This window comes from Kogia breviceps, chromosome 3, assembly GCF_026419965.1.
Source record: "Kogia breviceps isolate mKogBre1 chromosome 3, mKogBre1 haplotype 1, whole genome shotgun sequence".
In the NCBI taxonomy this organism is placed as follows: Eukaryota; Metazoa; Chordata; class Mammalia; order Artiodactyla; family Physeteridae; genus Kogia; species Kogia breviceps.
This window is the reverse complement of record NC_081312.1, coordinates 76634631-76652300: the sequence shown is the minus strand read 5'-3', so window position 1 is coordinate 76652300 and position 17670 is coordinate 76634631. Positions and strand designations below refer to the sequence as shown.

Genomic DNA, 17670 nt, shown 5'->3' with positions numbered 1-17670 from the left:
CTTCCAAGTCGGGGACTCCGTATACGTCCGTCGGCACCGGACCCAGACCCTAGAACCCCGTTGGAAGGGCCCCTACATCGTGCTGCTCACCACTCCAACTGCAGTCAAGGTAGACGGCATAGCCGCCTGGATCCACGCCTCGCACGTTAAGGCGGCCCCAACATCCACCGGAGGCTTGACCCCATTCCCAACTTCAGCAACACCAGAATGGAAAGTCCAGAAAACCAGCAACCCGCTCAAGCTCAAGCTCCTGCGATCATCCGGCTCATAATCCTGACTCTGCTGCCTCAGCTAATCGTGAGTGACTTTAGCCCTCACATGCCCCAGCGGCTGACCTGGCAAGTCATCTCCCAGACTGGAGATGTGATCTGGTCGGTTAGTCACACCGCACCCCCTTGGACTTGGTGGCCTGATCTGTTTCCTGATGTATGTAAGTTGGCAATTGGGATGTCAGCATGGGGCATGTCTGATCATTATGACCTAGCTAACACCCCACATGATAACTCGGATAAAATTTTCCTCAAATTTGGGCCGGAACCTGTGACTCTTACCCTGGCTGTGCTTTTAGGGTTGGGAATGGCGGCTGGAATAGGGACAGGTGCAACAGCCCTTATCCAGCAACCTCACTATTATGATAGCCTGAGACAGGCTGTGGATGTTGAACTCCGGGCATTAGAAAGCTCTATAACTCAGTTAAAGGAGTCACTTACTTCACTCTCTGAGGTAGTGATGCAAAACCGGAGGGGATTAGATCTACTATTTCTTAAAGAAGGAGGACTCTGTGCCGCATTAAAAGAGGAATGTTGTTTTTATATTGATCATTCTGGGGCTATCACCGAAACTATGGACAGGCTTAGGGAGCGCCTGGACAAAAGGCAACAAGAAAGGGAAAATCAAAAAGGATGGTTCCAATCATGGTTTGACAAATCACCCTGGCTTACTACTTTAATTTCCACCTTGTTAGGACCCCTCATTATTTTGTTGCTGCTCTTAACTTTTGGACCATGCATTTTAAATCGCTTGATAGCCTTTATCAGGCAACATGTCAGTGCAATACAAGTGTTAATGCTAAGACAACAATATCAAAGCTTGCAGAGAGAGACTGAAATTTCATGATTGAAATTAGTTGCAAAAAGAAAAGGGGGGAATGTAGGGCCTCAACTATACTTACACCCCTACTTCCCTATCGATACTTTTGAGCTTTAAGCTTTTTCGCTGGCAATAAGATAATGGAATGTCCCCGCCCTGGGCAGAAACCGCTCCGAGCAAACAAGTATGGTGGGGGATGAAACCTCAGCAAACCAGTATGGCGGGTGATAAGAATGATTAAGCCAGAGTTTAAAGGTCGCCCTAGCCAACCATAACTCATGTGACTCAACCCCCACTCCGGTAAATGTAAAGCAGGCATCCAACGGCTAACCAATCAAGGAACTAGAGCCAAGTCCCCACTCCGGTCCAGGAACAAACAAACCAATGAGGAAAAAACCCTTGATATATCCACACTTTGCATAATGAAAACTATAAAATGTATGTAATTCCGCTTGGGGGGGTTCCTCTTCGGCCTCCTGCGTGAGGACCAAGGAACCCCGGTGCACCGGCTCCTAATAAACCTCTTGCGTGTTGCAGCGACTCTCGACTCTTGGCGGTTCTTGGGCGAGCTGGGACCCCTCAGAGACCGTTCAGGTCTAACAAAGACACAAGTAAGTAAAGTCCACAGAAATTCTGTTTGCTAAATGAGAGATAGAGATAAAGAGTAAGATAAATGTTCGCTTCGTACAATTTTGCCTGGGGCAGGTATGCAAAGGAGTAATACTGAACATTAGAGGAACCTGTGTTCTTCAGCCTCCTGCATCACTGAATGACTCAAGCCTTGAAACAATTAGAAAAAAGACCAGAGTATAAACATTTTAAATTAGATGACACTTTAAATTAAGCTTCACACTATAAAGGAGCAGAATTTTCCACCCTAAAATATGTCTTTTTGGCATAAGGATTATTTTAGCCTGTTTTTTGTTTTTGTGGTACGCGGGCCTCTCACTGCTGTGGCCTCTCCCGTTGCGGAGCACAGGCTCCTGACGCGCAGGCTCAGCGGCCATGGCTCACGGGCCCAGCCGCTCCGCGGCATGTGGGATCTTCCCGGACCGGGACACGAACCCGCATTCCCTGCATTGGCAGGCGGACTCTCAACCACTGCGCCACCAGGGAAGCCCTAGCCTGGTTGTTTTTTAAGAATCAGTAGATATGAGAGGAGCTCTGAAAACCAAATAGTAGTCGCTCCTTTGTAAGAGACATTTACAGGTAAAAGAGAAATCTCCATTTGTAAGGGTGTCTTCCTGCTGTACCAGGAAGCTGGGGGTGGGGGTGGGGGTGGCGGTGACTCATTCTCTAGAAACTCTTAGTGGTGGACAAGACAATAAGTCTGCAAAACAACGTTATCCTTGTTTCCTGTGTTTTCCTGGTCATCTCCCATAGATTTCCCTCCCCAACATCTCCTTTTGTCTTTAGCCCAAGGTGATATTTAAGGTGATGGGCTCAGCCATTTTGGCAAGTTACTCAGTTTACTTGGGTCTCTGCCATGTATTATACGTGTTATTAAACTTTTGTTTGTTTTTTCCTGTCAGTTTGTCTTATATCGTTGAATTATGAGACGAGCCAAATATCCCAGAAGGGAAAAAAGGAAAAAAATTCCTCCCCGGCAACACCTTCCTGGAACTCGGGCCTCAACGAGTAGCCAGTGAATCTCTAGATTGGTCATCGTGCTTTAAGCATAGCTCCTCAGCTTTGCCATTTTTTCAGTGTACTTGGGAATGAGCAGATACCCGTGAGATGATGACCTATACCAACCAAACTCACAAGAGATTAGTGTTAAACAGCAGTCCTGTAAGCAGATAGGGTAGGGTGTGCCTGGAGAAAGAGAACCAGGAAGGGTTTTCTTGACATAACAGAAGCCTTTTTAGCCTAAGCCATTTTGTGGTCTAAGCCTGGCCACAAGATCTTAAGGGAAGTAAGGGAATGCAGGAACAAAGGAAAAGCAGTCAAGAAACGATAGTTCAGCAATAAAACAGAATCTTAGTTCCTCCTCAAGGGACATACGTTACAATCTGATAAAGACTTTGAGTTCCGTAGGAACTAAGGCCCCCACCCAGGTGGAGGACTGAATGATGCTGTTGACCTTGCCGACTTCAGTCAGCTAAAGCTTGGACTCCATCAACCTTTCCCCAGTTCTATGCTGAATTCTCCTCCGCTCGAGCCCCTTCAGGAAGATGTATATACCCTTAGCTTAAAACTTCCCCAGTTTTGCTGTCCCAGGGAGACTGCTTTGGGAAAGATTCCCAGCGTTCTCCTTACCTGCTGCAAGTAATAATAAATCCTTCCTTCTGATCTTTGGCTAGGTTGTATCTTTTGGCTCGACATCCACCAAGAGACAAACTCAGTTTTGGGGTAATAGTTCTTCGTCAACGATCATTTTACATGTGGGAAATACTGATTGTTTTTCTCACCTGATAAATGCTGCTTCAAAATGTACTGGCATATTCTGGTCTCCTAGAGTCGTATTTTAGGGTTGTCTCTTCAGCTTTCCTACGGTAAGTTTTCACAAATACCTCATTTTAAAAAACTCTTTAAAATTTGCTTTGAGGGACTTCCCTGGTGGCGCAGTGGTTAAGAATCTGCCTGGCAATTTAGGGGACACAGTTTTGAGCCCTGCTCCGGGAAGATCCCGCATGCCGTGGAGCAACTAAGCCCTTGTGCCACAACTACTGAGCCTGCCCTCTAGAGCCCGCGAGCCACAACTACTGAGCCCACGTGCCACAACTACTGAAACCCGCGCACCTAGAGCCTGTGCTCCGCAACAAGAGAAGCCACGGCAATGAGAAGCCTGTGCACCACAACAAAGAGTAGCCCCCGCTTGCTGCAACTAGAGAAAGCTGCACGCAGCAACGAAGACCCAATGCAACCAAAAATAAATAAATTAAAATTTAAATTTAAAAAATTGCTTTTATTAAAAGGTTATAAGATGATGTTTCAAAACAGTATAGGGGGCTTCCCTGGTGGTGCAGTGGTTAAGAATCCGCCTGCCAATGCAGGGGACACGGGTTCAAGCCCTGGTCTGGGAAGATCCCACATACCGTGGAGCAACTAACCCCCTGAGCCACAACTACTGAATCCCGCGCACCTAGAGCCTGAGCTCTGCAACAAGAGAAGCCACCGCAATAAGAAGTGTGTGTACCAGACGAAGAGGAGCCCCCGCTCGCTGCAACTAGAGAAAGCCCTTGCACAGCAATGAAGACCCAACGCAGCCAAAAATAAATAAATAAAAATTAAAAAAAAATAAATTAAAAAAAACAGTATAGGAAGAAAATGAATTTAAGCACAATTCGTTATAAAAAAATTAATAAACAGAAACCTTAATTTAACGGAGTTGGAAGACCAGAAGGAGGAGCTCTCACACCCTGTGACCATAGCTGAGCTGGAAGAAGAAAGAGTTGTCTTCTTTCCTGGCAGGGACTCAGCCAATGAAAAGCCATGAACTCTTTGTTTACTATAGCCCTCCCAACTTTCTTCTCCTCTCTATTAAAGCAGTCTCTTTCCCTTGCTGTGCAGGGAGTTGCACATGGCTTGCCATGGTTGCAGACCCCAAGTTACAGTTCTCTGCTGATCCTGAATAAACCTATCTTTGCTGGAGAAATATCTGGCAGTCTATTTGTTTCAGGTCTACATAGGATTATAGCCTTGTGTTGTTGCTTAGACTTTCTCACATCCACTTCCCCTGTTTGGAAAGATGCATATTCATTTCCCTTAAGGAACTATCTTTCCCGTTTTTGTGTGCACATTGGTGGGGCTGTCCTTTAAGGTTCCCAATCTCCTCTACCGAGCTAAACAATAGTAATGAGACCCAAGGTAGGCTAACTGGACTCTCTCATAGGAGACCACAATGTACCTCTTTGACATAGGATTATTTTGAGAAACAGTAGATAAAGGAGAAACTTTGAAAACACAGTATAAATTACCCTTATGTAAGGGAAATTTACAATTACCAAGGAAATCTCCACTTGTAAGGGTGTTTCCCTCTCTGTACAGGAAGAAAACGATGACTCTGAATCACAAGAATCTCTCATCAATGGAGAAGCCACAGACTTAAATCTGCATAACAACCCCTACCCTTGTTTACTGTACTTTTCTGGTCACCTTCCCATAATTTGCCTCCTCCACACTTCCTTCTTTGTTTTAGCTGAAGATGGAAAGTAAACCCAAGTTCTAGCCACCTCGAGTTACTCATCCCTGAGCTTCTCCCACGTATGTGGTATATTCATGCTAATAAACTTCTGTTTGTTTTTCTCTTGTGAATCTGTCTTTTGTTATAGAGGCCCTAGCTGAGAACTGAGAAGGAAAAAAGGAAAAGATATTTTTTTCATTCTCTACACTGTCCTCAGAGTCTAAATCTCAAGTAGTGATGCAAGGATTTTTTAAAAATTTGAAGTGGATTAATGACCATTTGGCACTGCTCTGCAGCTCACCCAAGCTTCTTGGGTTCCAGCTATTTCCAAAGACTGGTCCTTCTGCTATATTTTTTCATATTGTAATCTCTCCCAGATTCTTCCAATAAATCCCCATCCTATTCCCACTACTACTGAAACAGGAGGGAAGCAGACAGGGCACAACCTCTAAAAGAATGACATAGCCCTTGAGGATATGACATAAACTGGTTAGAACCAACTAGGTCCAAGAGAGTGGAAGATTTGACTTCCAGTGGACCTTGAGCCTCAATATACACTCACTGTAATACATTAGCATCTAAATGACACACCTACAGGTGCCATGATATTTCCAAGGCTAACCATAAAAGGTCAAAAAGTGGGTGGTGGCCCAGTTCCTAAAAATCTCCACCTCTTCCCCAAAATGGTTGGCATAATCCTGCCACTCATTAGCCTGTGAAATTTCCCAGCCCATAAAAACTAACCACCCCATATTTGGGGGCCTCTTGCCCTCTTCTGAGATGGCCCACACTCTGTCTGTGGAGTGTGTTTCTCCCAAGGCTGTTCTCGCCTTTTGAGACAGACCGAGTTCTGTCTATGGAATGTGTATCTCTCTAAATAAATCCACTTCTTACCTATCTCTTTTTTCCTCACTGAATTCTTTCTGCCTTGAGTCATAAAGAACCTGAGCTTCATTAGGTCCTGAGACCAAATGTGTGATCTCAACTGAAAGACAGTGGGTTCATGGGACTTCCCTCGTGGTCCAGTGGGGAAGACTCCATCCGTGTTCCCAACGCAGGCGGCCCAGGTTCAATCCCTGGTCGGGGACCTAGATCCCGCATGCATGCTGCAACTAAGAGTCCGCATGCCATGAGAAACATCCTACATGCCACAACTAAGACCCAGGGCAGCCAAAATAAATAAATAAATAAATATATATATATATATTTTTAAAAGGCAGTGGGTTCAAGTCCCAACCTGGGTTGTGCAGTTTCACTACCACTTAAAAATTTCCCTCTCAAATTAGCTTAAATTTGTGTTGCTTGCAAACAAAATAAACCTAATGGATAAACTCTATCTGCAACCTTTGTGATCCTCATCATGCCTTCCAAATTTGGGGATCTGCCATGCATACTAGGTGCCTATCCTACAGGAAATACTCACCTTCTTCAGCCCAGCATGTTGTCAAACCCAGGTTGTTGTGCCTGATACACTGTGATGTCAAACAACCTGAAACATCAAAGTTTGGAGCAGAGAAAGGTTTATTGCAGGGCCAAGCAAGGAGACAGGGGTGGCTCATGCTCAAAAGACCTGAAATCTCTGATGGTTTTCAGTTTTTAAAGGCAAAATTTGGGGTGAGGGCTGCAGGGTGTGGGACTTTCTTCTGATTGGTTGGTGGTGAGGCAACAGGGTGGTGCTCCAGAACTTGTGCTCAGCTTGAAGTTACCATCCTCCACCTGGGTGGGGGCCTTAGTTCCTGTAGAAGAATTCAAAGGTATGTTGTTATGTATATCCCTTGAGGAGGAAGTAGGACTCAGGAAGACTTTATCTCAGGAATCAAGCCTAAGACCAGTCTTAATAACTTGGACATTGGGTGAAAATCAATGTCATTCAAAAAAAAATGGTTCTCTACAAAGAATGGGTAACAGAATCACTGTGGAGTTAATCAAATAGAGATATGCAAAGACGTCCATCCCCAAGATTCTGATTCAGTAGGCCTAGGATCTTGGCATTTTAAAACTTTTCAGAGGCAATTCTGATGTGAGGCCAGGGTTAGGAGACCCCTACTTAAGGACGTGGGTAACTCGGTATTGTTTTCCTCTGTAGTGGGTTTGGTGTACAATCAAGTTGTGGGACTGCAGGGAGAAGGAGGACTGTTCTAATACACTGGATGTAGAATAAGATATATGAGCACTAGGCAAACAGACTTTTTTTTTTACTCTTTTTAAATTATTTTTTATTGGAGTATTGTTGCTTTACAATGTTGTGAACATACATCTTAAATTTTTTTTTCTTTAATTGATGGACTTATGTGTTCAGAGCAATTTTAGATTTACAGAAAAATTGAGTAGAAAGTACAAAGAGTTCCCATATGCCTCTCTTCCCTCCCTCCTCTCCTAACCACACTGTTCACAATTTTCTTATTATTAACATCTTATTTTACTGTGGTACTTTTGTTATATTTTTGAACCAGTATTAATAAAGTCCACAATTTACAGTAGGATTCGTTCTTCATGTTGTACACGTTTTGACAAGTGCATAATGTCATTGTATGGGAAGAAAGTTTTCCTCAACACTCTTAGGGTCTCTGGCTGGGTCTGAAAATCCAACTGACAAAGACAGATCAATAGGAGAAAAGCATACAAATTTTATTAAATATTTACATATACATGGGAACATTCACAAGAGAATGAAAAATCCAAATAAGTGAAAAAAGCAGGAAGCTTTTATACCTTTTAGCCCAAGAAACAACATATTTGTAAAAAATTGACAAGACAAAGGGGTTTGGTCTATGGTTAGTAAATGGTGAAGAAGTAACTAGAAAGATAAGGGTTAGTTTCAAGATTATTTTGCAGATTCCTCTGGTGCCCTCTCTGGAAGGTTGAGGGTCTATCTCCAGTAAAAAGAGAATTTATTTTCTGGCTTTGGACAAAAAGGGGGGAGCTTTTTCTGCACTTCATGATTTTTAATTGCCTTCAGTGCAAAATAATTTTTATGTCAAAGAGCCACTTTGAGGGGTTACACATTCTGATTTCCTTCAGCATGAACATGGAATATCTCTCCATTTATTCAGATCTTCTTTTGATTTATTTCATCAGAGTTTTATAGTTTTCCTCATATTGATCTTGTACATATTTTATTAGATTTATACCTAAGTATTTCATTTTTCTTTGGTGCTAATATAAATGTTAGTTGTTTTTTTTTATTTCAAATTCCAATTGTTCACTGCTGGTATATAAGAAAGCAATTTTTGTATATTAACCTTGTATCTTACAACTTTGCTCTAAACAGAAATAATTTTTATCCTAAAGATTATTGGAGCCATTAAAAGTGCTGGGCAAGAGTGTTTCACTGTTACATTTATGCTCAAGAAATACTAATCTGGAAGTATTAATATGTAGAATGGATTGGAAGGAAAAGAGACTAGAGGCAGGGAGTCCATGTAGGAAACTTTTACGTGAGTCCTGTATGAGACAATAAGGTTCTGAATAAGGATATTGCAGCACCAATGGAAAGGCAAGAACAAATTTAAGAGGCAAATACCCTAAATGTGCCCTTCTCCTTCATATGTATGGGTCTCTTCACACAGTTTCCTCTTTGGGCTGCCCTTACCATCTTCTTCACCTAATTTCTAATTAATCTTCAAAACTCAGTGCTGGTGTTGTGCCCTCCAAAAATACCTCCTCTCTACTGTATCCACACAGTTACCTGTAGTTTCCTTGATCACAGCTGTAAGTGCTATTTATATTTGTTAATAGATTGTACATTGGTCCATTTACCTGACTCTCTCTTTCATTAGATCACAAGCTCCCGAATCAGAGTAGCCCAGTATCTGGCCCAATAAACATACACATAAAGGAATAATTCATTCAAGTCTATGGTTGAAGCTCACATACCAAGTACGTGGCAGTTATTATATCAGATTTTCATGTATATTTTCTCCTAAGCAAATGAAACCATAAAACTTCAAAAAACTGAAGCTTCAAGTCAGGAAGGAAGCACCAACTCATATCAGGAAGTGATCAGTTCCTCAAAACTGTGTTTTGAGTCTCATTGTTTCTTTAAGTAAGCTTACTCTCCCTGCATTTACAGGGTTATTGATACTCATTAAACAGCAAGTTTGAAAGTCTAAGAGTCTCATCCACATTGTCAACAAGAAGTTCATCTTCCAAGCCCTAGTCTTCTCTTTCCTAGGGTTCAGAACCCTTCCCCTGCCACACGCAGGCAGCCTTGCACACCTGGGAGAAGAACCACAGACAAAAGCCTCTGAGCCTGGGACTAACTACTGCTGCTGTTCTCAGCGGGAGCCCCGGCGTGGAGACCTGGTAAGAGCAGAAGCCCCCAGGGCTGGGGTGAATGGCCAGTGAAGTTGGCTGGGAGATCCAGGTCAAATAGATGGAGGGTAAATATTTCAGGAGGGAAGAGACAAGGTTTCTGACATGGGGACCATCGAACGCATGAGTGCAGGACAAAGAGAAGAACGAGATCTACCAGTCAGAGAAAAGATGGTCTTACCTCAAATTCCTCCTCACTGGGCTTTAGTTTCTTTAGAATTGTGAGACTCAAGTGAGGAAGAAGATGGTTAAAAACAAGCAAACTAAAAAGAGCTATGAAATCTTAAAAGGCAAAATAAAAATCTAAATTGTAATGAGTGATAATTTTGCTCTTATTGTTTTTACTACTACCATTGTTTTCTCTCTCCTTACACAGAAGAGATGGGGCCAGGTCTTCTGGGATGCTTTCCTCTCCTCCTATTGCTGCTGGGACTATGGTGGTCAGTGTGTCCACTTTGTGCTTTGCCTAAGCATCTCACCAAGGCTCACTGGTTTGAAATTCAGCATATACAGCCAAGGCTTCTCCGGTGCAACAAGGCAATGAGCGGTGTCAATAATTATACTCTGCACTGTAAGCCTCAAAACACCTTTCTGCACAACTCCTTGCAGGACGTGGCTGCTGTCTGTGATTTGCCCCACATCGTCTGTAAGAATGGAGAGTACAACTGCCACCAGAGTCCAAAGCCTGTTAACCTGACTCAGTGCAGTTTCACTGCAGGGAAGTATCCTGACTGCCGCTACCGAGATGATACCCAATACAAGCACTTCATTGTTGCCTGTGACCCCCCTGAGAAGAGCGACCCTCCCTATCATTTGGTTCCTGTACACTTAGACAAGATTGTTTAATGTTTCCATCATTTTCCCTCTCACTTGGCACAAATTCTCTTACGATCTCTTCTGATTTTTCTTTTCTTTTGTTGATTTTCCTGGTTCCCATAGAAGGAAAAAGGAGGGTATTGGAAAAATTAGAGTGATGAGGATAGACCAGAATTGGGACAAAAAAAATGTAGGATTCTTTTCTGCTTTGGAGCTCTAGATTTTGAAGGAAGATAGTAGGGAAGAGGGCAAAGAAGGGTCCAGGTCTCCATATTTTCAGCCTTAGAACTTCGTCCAACTTTTGTTGTATTGTGTTCACAGAAATAAAACCATGTTCTGCTGCATTTTAATGAGTGTGTGTGTATAAGTGTGTTTGGAAGTGTGATCCCTTTCACATCATTGCCAGCCTGGAGCTATCTAGGCCTGCATTTGCCAGCATTCCAAGGAGAATGATTTTGGCCCTAGGCAACCTTTGAAGTTATTTGGCCACCTGGGGCCTCTGCCAGTTCCCTCACCCCTGTGTCTCTGGGACTTTGGAGCAAGAAAGTTCTCCATCCCTTCAAACTCTGCTCATGGCTTTACATATTTCCCTTGAAACCATTGTCTATAGTTGTTTGGAGGTGGCACAGATACTCAATGTTGATGATATTTTCACAGATTCTAATGCTGGTAACTGAGGCATCCTAGATCTTAACTATTTGCCTCTATATTTAATCAGATAATGTTTTAAATATAAATAGTAGTAGGGATAATAATCCACTGTAGCCTTAGAGTCAATTCTCCCATTAACTATTGGAATGGACAAAGAGAAAGCATAGATCAAGGGGGTTAAAAAAAAAAAAGCCCTGGGAAACTAAAAACATTCTTGCCCTACTCAAATAGTGAAATAGCACAGAAACATTGGGATTTTGGAACAGGTATCTGATTTAGAGATCGAAGGACTGGGATTAAGAATTTAGGTCCTATGTGTAGGGGAGGAAAAATAACTTTTCATAAACCCTTCTAGGTTTTTGGCTGAGACACTCCCTGTAATAAAAAGATAGATCAACAGGAAAAAAACAAGTTTAGTTACATATGTACATATGGGAGCCCTACAAAGATATGAGACTCAAAAGACACAGGAAGCCCTGAGGAGCTTCAGGGTCCAAGTTTATAATGGCATCCTGGGGCCAAGCCTGGTGCCAGGAGGATTAGCCCTGGCTTAGAGATGCCGAAGTTCCTAGGGAAAATGAGCTAAGTAGACAATTCAATACGTATCTCTTACTCACAGGGTGTGGAAATAGAATTTGAGTATCAGGATAGAGGATACTGTACTTAAAAAAAAATTTATATTGACTAGAGGATGTGGAGTCAGTAAAATATTATGCCCCTCTTACTGCTTTACTTCCTGCCTTAGATGGATACTTTAACTAGTTCCATTGGGGTAAAAAAGTATACAATCGAAAACTGTTTCATTGATAAATTCAATACTGTGAATATTCTTTAAGTCACCTTTTTAATTCATAACGGTTTGTGTTTCTCTTTTTTTTTTTTTTTCCTTTTTCTCTCTTTTATTTTTCTTATCTTTCTTTTCCGTTTGTGTTTTTCTGTTTGGCTTTTTTGGTTTTTTTTGAAAATGCCATACTATCTAGACAGGGCTAATAGAAACAGAAAACGTTATGTCCACGTATGAGGCAAGCCTACAAAGGAAAGCCCACATATGGGGTGACAAAAGCAAGGCCAAACAGCCTCACAGGAAGGCAGAAGCATACGCTCATGAGGAGGGGAATTCTTCTGGAGCTCTTCACACTTTTTTTTTTTTTTTTAGTTGCAGTGATCGGGGGCTACTCTTTGTTGCAGTGAGCTGGCTTCTCATTTCAGTGGCTTCTCTTGTTGCGGAGCACGGGCTCTAGGCGAGTGGGCTTAGTAGTTGTGGCTCACAGGCTATAGATCCCAGGCTCAGTAGTTGTGGCTCACTGGCTTAGTTGCTCTGCAGTACGTGGGATCTTCCCGGACCAGGGCTCGAACCCATGTCCCCGTGTTGGCAGCCGGATTCTTAACCACTGCACCACGAGGGAAGTCCCTCTTCACACTTCTTGATAGATTTTATTTTATTTATTTACTTATTTTGGCCGCACCACACAGCATGTGGGATCTTAGTTCCCTGATCAAACACTTACCCCCTGCATTGGAGACACAGAGTCTTAACCACTGGACTGCCAGGGAAGTCCCTTGATGGATTTTATAAAGTCCTTCCCTTGCCCTCTCTCATGGGCTAATTTCATTTTTAACGTGATGAATTACTTTTCAAAAATTAAACAATGTAGGGACTTCCCTGGTGGCGCAGTGGCTAGGACTCTGCTCTCCCAATACGGGCGGCCCAGGTTCGATCCCTGGTCAGGGAACTAGATCCCACATGCATGCCACAACTAAGAGTTTGCATGCCACAACTAAGGAGCCAGCTGGCTGCAACTAAGGAGCCCATGTACTGCAACTAAGGAACTGGTGAGCTGCAACTAAGGAGCCCTGGAACCACAACTAAGGAGTCCGCCTACTACAACTAAGACCTGGTGCAACCAAATAAACATTTTTTAAAAATTAAACAATGTAGATAAATACAAACCAACATAAAGCACTCAAAATAAATAAATATTGTTTTTCATTTACTTACTATCTAAAATATATATATATACATAAAAACATTGGCGTCCATTTTATTCCTCTCTCCATTCCCATTCCTCTTAACTTTTCTCAAATGAAATTATAAATTTAAAGTGTTTCCCGTCCTATTTTTATACTTCTACTTCATGTATAATATCTTCATAAACAAAACATAGGGTTTCCACGTGCAATTTAAAAAGAAAGTTATATGAATACTATCATATAGTACAAATCATTCTGCAACTTGCTTTTTTTGTCCACTCAACAATGTTTTTAAGACTCATTGATATTAAAATGTATCTTTGTTGTTCTTTTATTTTTACTGGTGTATTGTTTGTTCCTTTGTATTAATAAACCATCATTTATTTACCAGTTGTCTATTGTTGAATATTTGGGATGTTTCCAAATTTCCACCCTAACAAGCAGCATTGCAATGATATCTTTGTACATTTCTCTGTACAAAGAAACTTGTCAACTTAAAGAAAGACACTCAGCATAAGAATTGCGAGTTTGTGTCTTACTGAGGACTAGAGCTTTTTATGTTTGGGAAGGTGCAAGAATCAGGGGTCTTTGAAATTATCCCTGAGATACACATCTAACTATCAAGGAACCTGTTTTTCCAAAGCACAGAGTACCTCATCCTGTGTTTCATCCTCAGTTCCCTGCAGGGTGCCCTGTCAGTGGTCGACTGCAGTCGGTTGCAACTTAATCCTTGTATAACTGGGTAATGAGTGATGTTCTTTGTTCTTCTTTGTTCACAAACTGATTGTAGCAGATTGTATTTTTCAGAGTTGTCCATATCAACATATCCCATTCTACATGCTCTTCTTATAGTGTGTTATTGACTCTTCTCTATCAGAAGGGTCTATGTTCCCTTTCCTTTAGTATGGGTTAGTCTTAGAAACTCTCTTCTAATGAATAGAATGGGGTGAAAGTCACACTGTATGACTTCCAAAGCCAGGTCATAAATGGTGATACAGCTTCTGCCTGGCTTTCCCTTCTCTGTTGTAGGACACCCACACTTGGACCCAATCATCATGCTGTGAGGAAGATGGTGCCACATGGAGAGGCCTTGTATAGATATTCCAGCCAACAGGCCCAGCTAAGGTATCAGCCAACATCAACCATTCAACATGTGGGTGAATGAGCCTTCAGATGATTCCAGCTCCCAACCTCTGAGTCTTCCAGCTGCAGCCTCAGACATGGGAACAGAGATAAGCTGCCCCCACTGTGTCTAATCTGAACTCCTGACCCACTGGGAGCATAATAAATTATTGTTTTGTGCCACCAAGTTTGGGGGTAATTTGTTACACAGATAGACTAACTGAAGCATTGATCGTATAATTTCGCCAGAAACTATGGTATGTGAGTTTTTGCATCTCAATGTCCTGTCTCTGGCAAAACATGAGAGTATCATGCTCCTGCATTTTTGGCAACCTGATGAGTATGAAATAGCACAACATTGTCATGTAGGCAAAAAAAAAAGATGTTATTTGCATCTCTAGATCCTTGGTTCCTAGTACAATGCCTGACACTAGTGGGTTTCTTTTAATTTAATTTAATTAATTTATTTATGGCTGCGTTGGGTCTTCGTTCCTGTGCGCAGGCTTTCTCTTGTGGCAAGCGGGGGCTACTCTTCGTTGCAGTGGGCGGGTTTCTCATTGTGGTGGCTTCTTTTGTTGCAGAGCACGGCTTCTAGGTGTGCAGGCTTCAGTAGTTGTGGCACACGGGCTCAGGACTTGTGGCTTGTGGGCTTAGTTACTCTGCGGCATGTGGGATCTTACCAGACCAGGGCTTGAACACAGTTCCCCTGCATTGGCAGGCAGATTCTTAACCACTGCATCACCGGGAAGTCCCAGACACTAGTGGGTTTCTTTTTCTTTTTTAAATCTTTTATTTATTTATTTATTTATGGCTGCATTGGGTCTTTGTTGCTGCGTGTGAGCTTTCTCTAGTTGTGGCGAGCCCCTACTGCTCTTCGTCGCAGTGCGTGCGCTTCTCATTGCGGTGGCTTCTCTTGTTGCAGAGCATGGGCTCTAGGGCACATGGGCTTCAGTAGATGTGGCACAAGGGCTCAGTAGTTGTGGCTCACGGGCTCTAGAGTGAGGCAGTTGATGGAAGTTGAATACAGTCTGTGGATTAGATAACTGTATAGTTTCAATGCAAATTTCCTGATTTTGATAATTATACTTATTTTAAACTCTTGTAAAAAGAATGTTCTTGGTTTTAGGAAATGCATAGTGAAGTATATAGGAAAAGGGGCAACATGTCCATAACTTACTCTCACACATTCAGAAAAAAATTTATGTATCTGTACATAAATATGTGACTAATAAAGCAAATAGGAAAAATGTTAATGTTTAGAGAATATAGACAAATGATATACAGGAATTCTTTGTATCATTTTTACAACTGTTCTGTATATCTGAAATTATTTCAAAATTAAAAGTTTCTTTAAAATTTCAGCACGGTCATTTACTACTTGTGCAAATTACCTATCTTTGCAGATAATCAGTTGCCTCATTTACTAAGATAAGATATTTTACCTACTCACTTTCATTTATAGAATCTACCAAACTCTACTTTGTCTGGCACCCTGCAAATCACCAGCCACAGAAAAATGAAAAAGATGGGGTCACTAGTAGCTGTCAGCTGAGCGGGAAAAACAACCAAGAAAACTGGAATGTTTAACGAAGAGTGATTAGTGTTAGTTCTCAGGGTGGTTTCAAGACCTGAATGACCTAATATAGATTTAAACATACATATAAAAGGGGCTTAATGAAATTCCTGGTACCTCATACAAGTAGTTCCATCTCCCCTTTGGATGATTACAAGCTTCAAGGAAAGGATTTTTAGCTCTCTAAAAAAGGCATCCTCAAATAGCCCCCTTTCTAGCCAGCTCCCAACTTCCTGTCTTTCCCCCTGGAACAGTGATGGCACCCCTGGTGTCTCTCTGTGTTCAAATTTCCTCTTCTTATAAGGACGCCAGTCAGACTGTATTAGGGCCCACCTAAGGCCTCATTTTAACTTAATCACTTCTTTTTTTTTTTTTTTTTTTTTTTTTTTTTTTAATTTTTTTTTTTTTTTTGCGGTATGTGGGCCTCTCACTGTTGTGGCCTCTCCCGTTGCGGAGCACAGGCTCCGGACGCGCAGGCCTAGCAGCCATGGCTCACGGGCTTAGTTGCTCCACGGCATGTGGGATCTTCCCGGACCAGGGCACGAACCCGTGTCTCCCGCATCGGCAGGCGGATTCTCAACCACTGCGCCACCAGGGAAGCCCTTAATCACTTCTTTAAAGGCCTTAGCTTCAGAGACATTCTGACTTACATCTTACACTTCTGAGAAGTGAAAGTTTGAACATATAAATTTGGGGAGAACACAATTCAGCTTATAACAGTGATTATAAAGAGAAGTTTCATAAGAGCCCCAAGGACCTAAGTGACGGTGTGAGGCATCCCTACATTTAGGTCTTTAACTGTAGTTTGGCAACTTTTCCGAGGAGAGTATACAATAAGGATAAGAGCTGTTCCCTGCTCTTACGACAACTGTTATTTGGTCCCTACCAGTGGTTGTGGGGATTTCACAGACAGCAGCTTGTAAAGAAAGGTACTGAGGAAAGAATTGATGTTTTTTTATATCTCCCATTGTCTTGGTTGACTGAAGGAATTGCAAGAGTACATGGCTGCTGTAAAAGCAGTAAGTACTGGGCATCACACTATGGAGCTTAAGTAAAATAGCAGGGCTTGCCATAGAGGGGGCCCACAGCATTCCCAAAAGTCCAAGAAAAGAAGGTGGAATGCTGGAAATGCAGAGCTACATTTCCTGTGAGAAAAAAAAACAAAAAGAAAACCAGATTTTCCTCCTACTCCTGAGTGACCTGATTAGTTAGTTATAACCTTCCAGGTAGTCAACAGAACCAACTATGCCAACCCTTCTGATTTTGCTTTCTCACCCCTTTTTACCTCTAAGTCTCGTCTCATCCATACTTACTTCCTGACACCGTATTTATAATCCCTCTGTCTTACTTCTTCTTCTAATCTCCTGTGCCTTCTTCATTGCCTGTTCTGTCCCAACCTCAAGGCTCCCACCTACCCAGGGTCTGACTGAGAACAGATCCTGTTGGTGATTCTAGGGCTTAGAAGCATATCATAGGTCTCTCCACCAATACAGAGCTGCCTCTGTGAAAAAAGAGAGGGCAGAGAGAGGAAGGGTTAGGGTTTTGAAGTTAAGGGGCTTTTGTTTGTTTTTGCATGTGGATGTTCAATCACAGTTTGTTGAAAAGGTTACCCTTTCTTCCTAGAATTGCTTTGCACGTTTGTCAAAAATCATTTGTGTGGGTATGCTCTGGGTTCTCTATGCAGCTCCGTTGATCTATGTGTCTATTCTTCCACCAATTCACACAAAAATATGTACACAGATGTTTAAAGCAGCTATCTTCATAATCACCCGGAATGGAAACCATGCAAACGTCCTTCAACAGGTGAATGGATAAACAAGCCATGGAACATCCACGCAATAAAATGCTACTCAACAATAAAAAGGAACGAACCACTGATCGACACAACTTGAATAAATTTCATAGGCATTACAGTGAGTAAAAGCCAGTCTTGGAAGGTTACATACTGTGCAATCCTATTTGTATGATATTTTGAAAAGACAAAACTATAGTGACAGAGAATAGATCC

The 17670-nt window shown here is 42.2% G+C and overlaps 1 protein-coding gene across 2 annotated transcripts; it reads left to right on the top strand.

Moving 5' to 3' along the window:
• The first annotated feature begins 1060 nt into the window (after nt 1–1060).
• On the top strand, nt 1061–10695 carry RNASE6 (ribonuclease A family member 6). Of its 2 annotated transcripts, none has more exons than XM_067030688.1 (3): nt 1061–1700; nt 9390–9520; nt 9906–10695. In XM_067030688.1, exon 3 carries the CDS (start codon nt 9911–9913, stop codon nt 10373–10375), a length of 465 nt encoding a protein of 154 aa, XP_066886789.1. In that variant the 5' UTR covers nt 1061–1700; nt 9390–9520; nt 9906–9910; the 3' UTR covers nt 10376–10695. The 2 variants fall into 2 exon arrangements, with proteins under 2 accessions (XP_066886789.1, XP_058913436.1); XM_059057453.2 differs by having other exon boundaries at nt 9288–9520.
• The last annotated feature ends 6975 nt before the right edge of the window (nt 10696–17670 follow it).

Excerpts from the sequence above, each read along its gene's own strand:
- RNASE6 (XM_067030688.1), top strand. The coding sequence starts at position 9,911 with ATGGGGCCAGGTCTTCTGGGATGCTTTCCTCTCCTCCTATTGCTGCTG.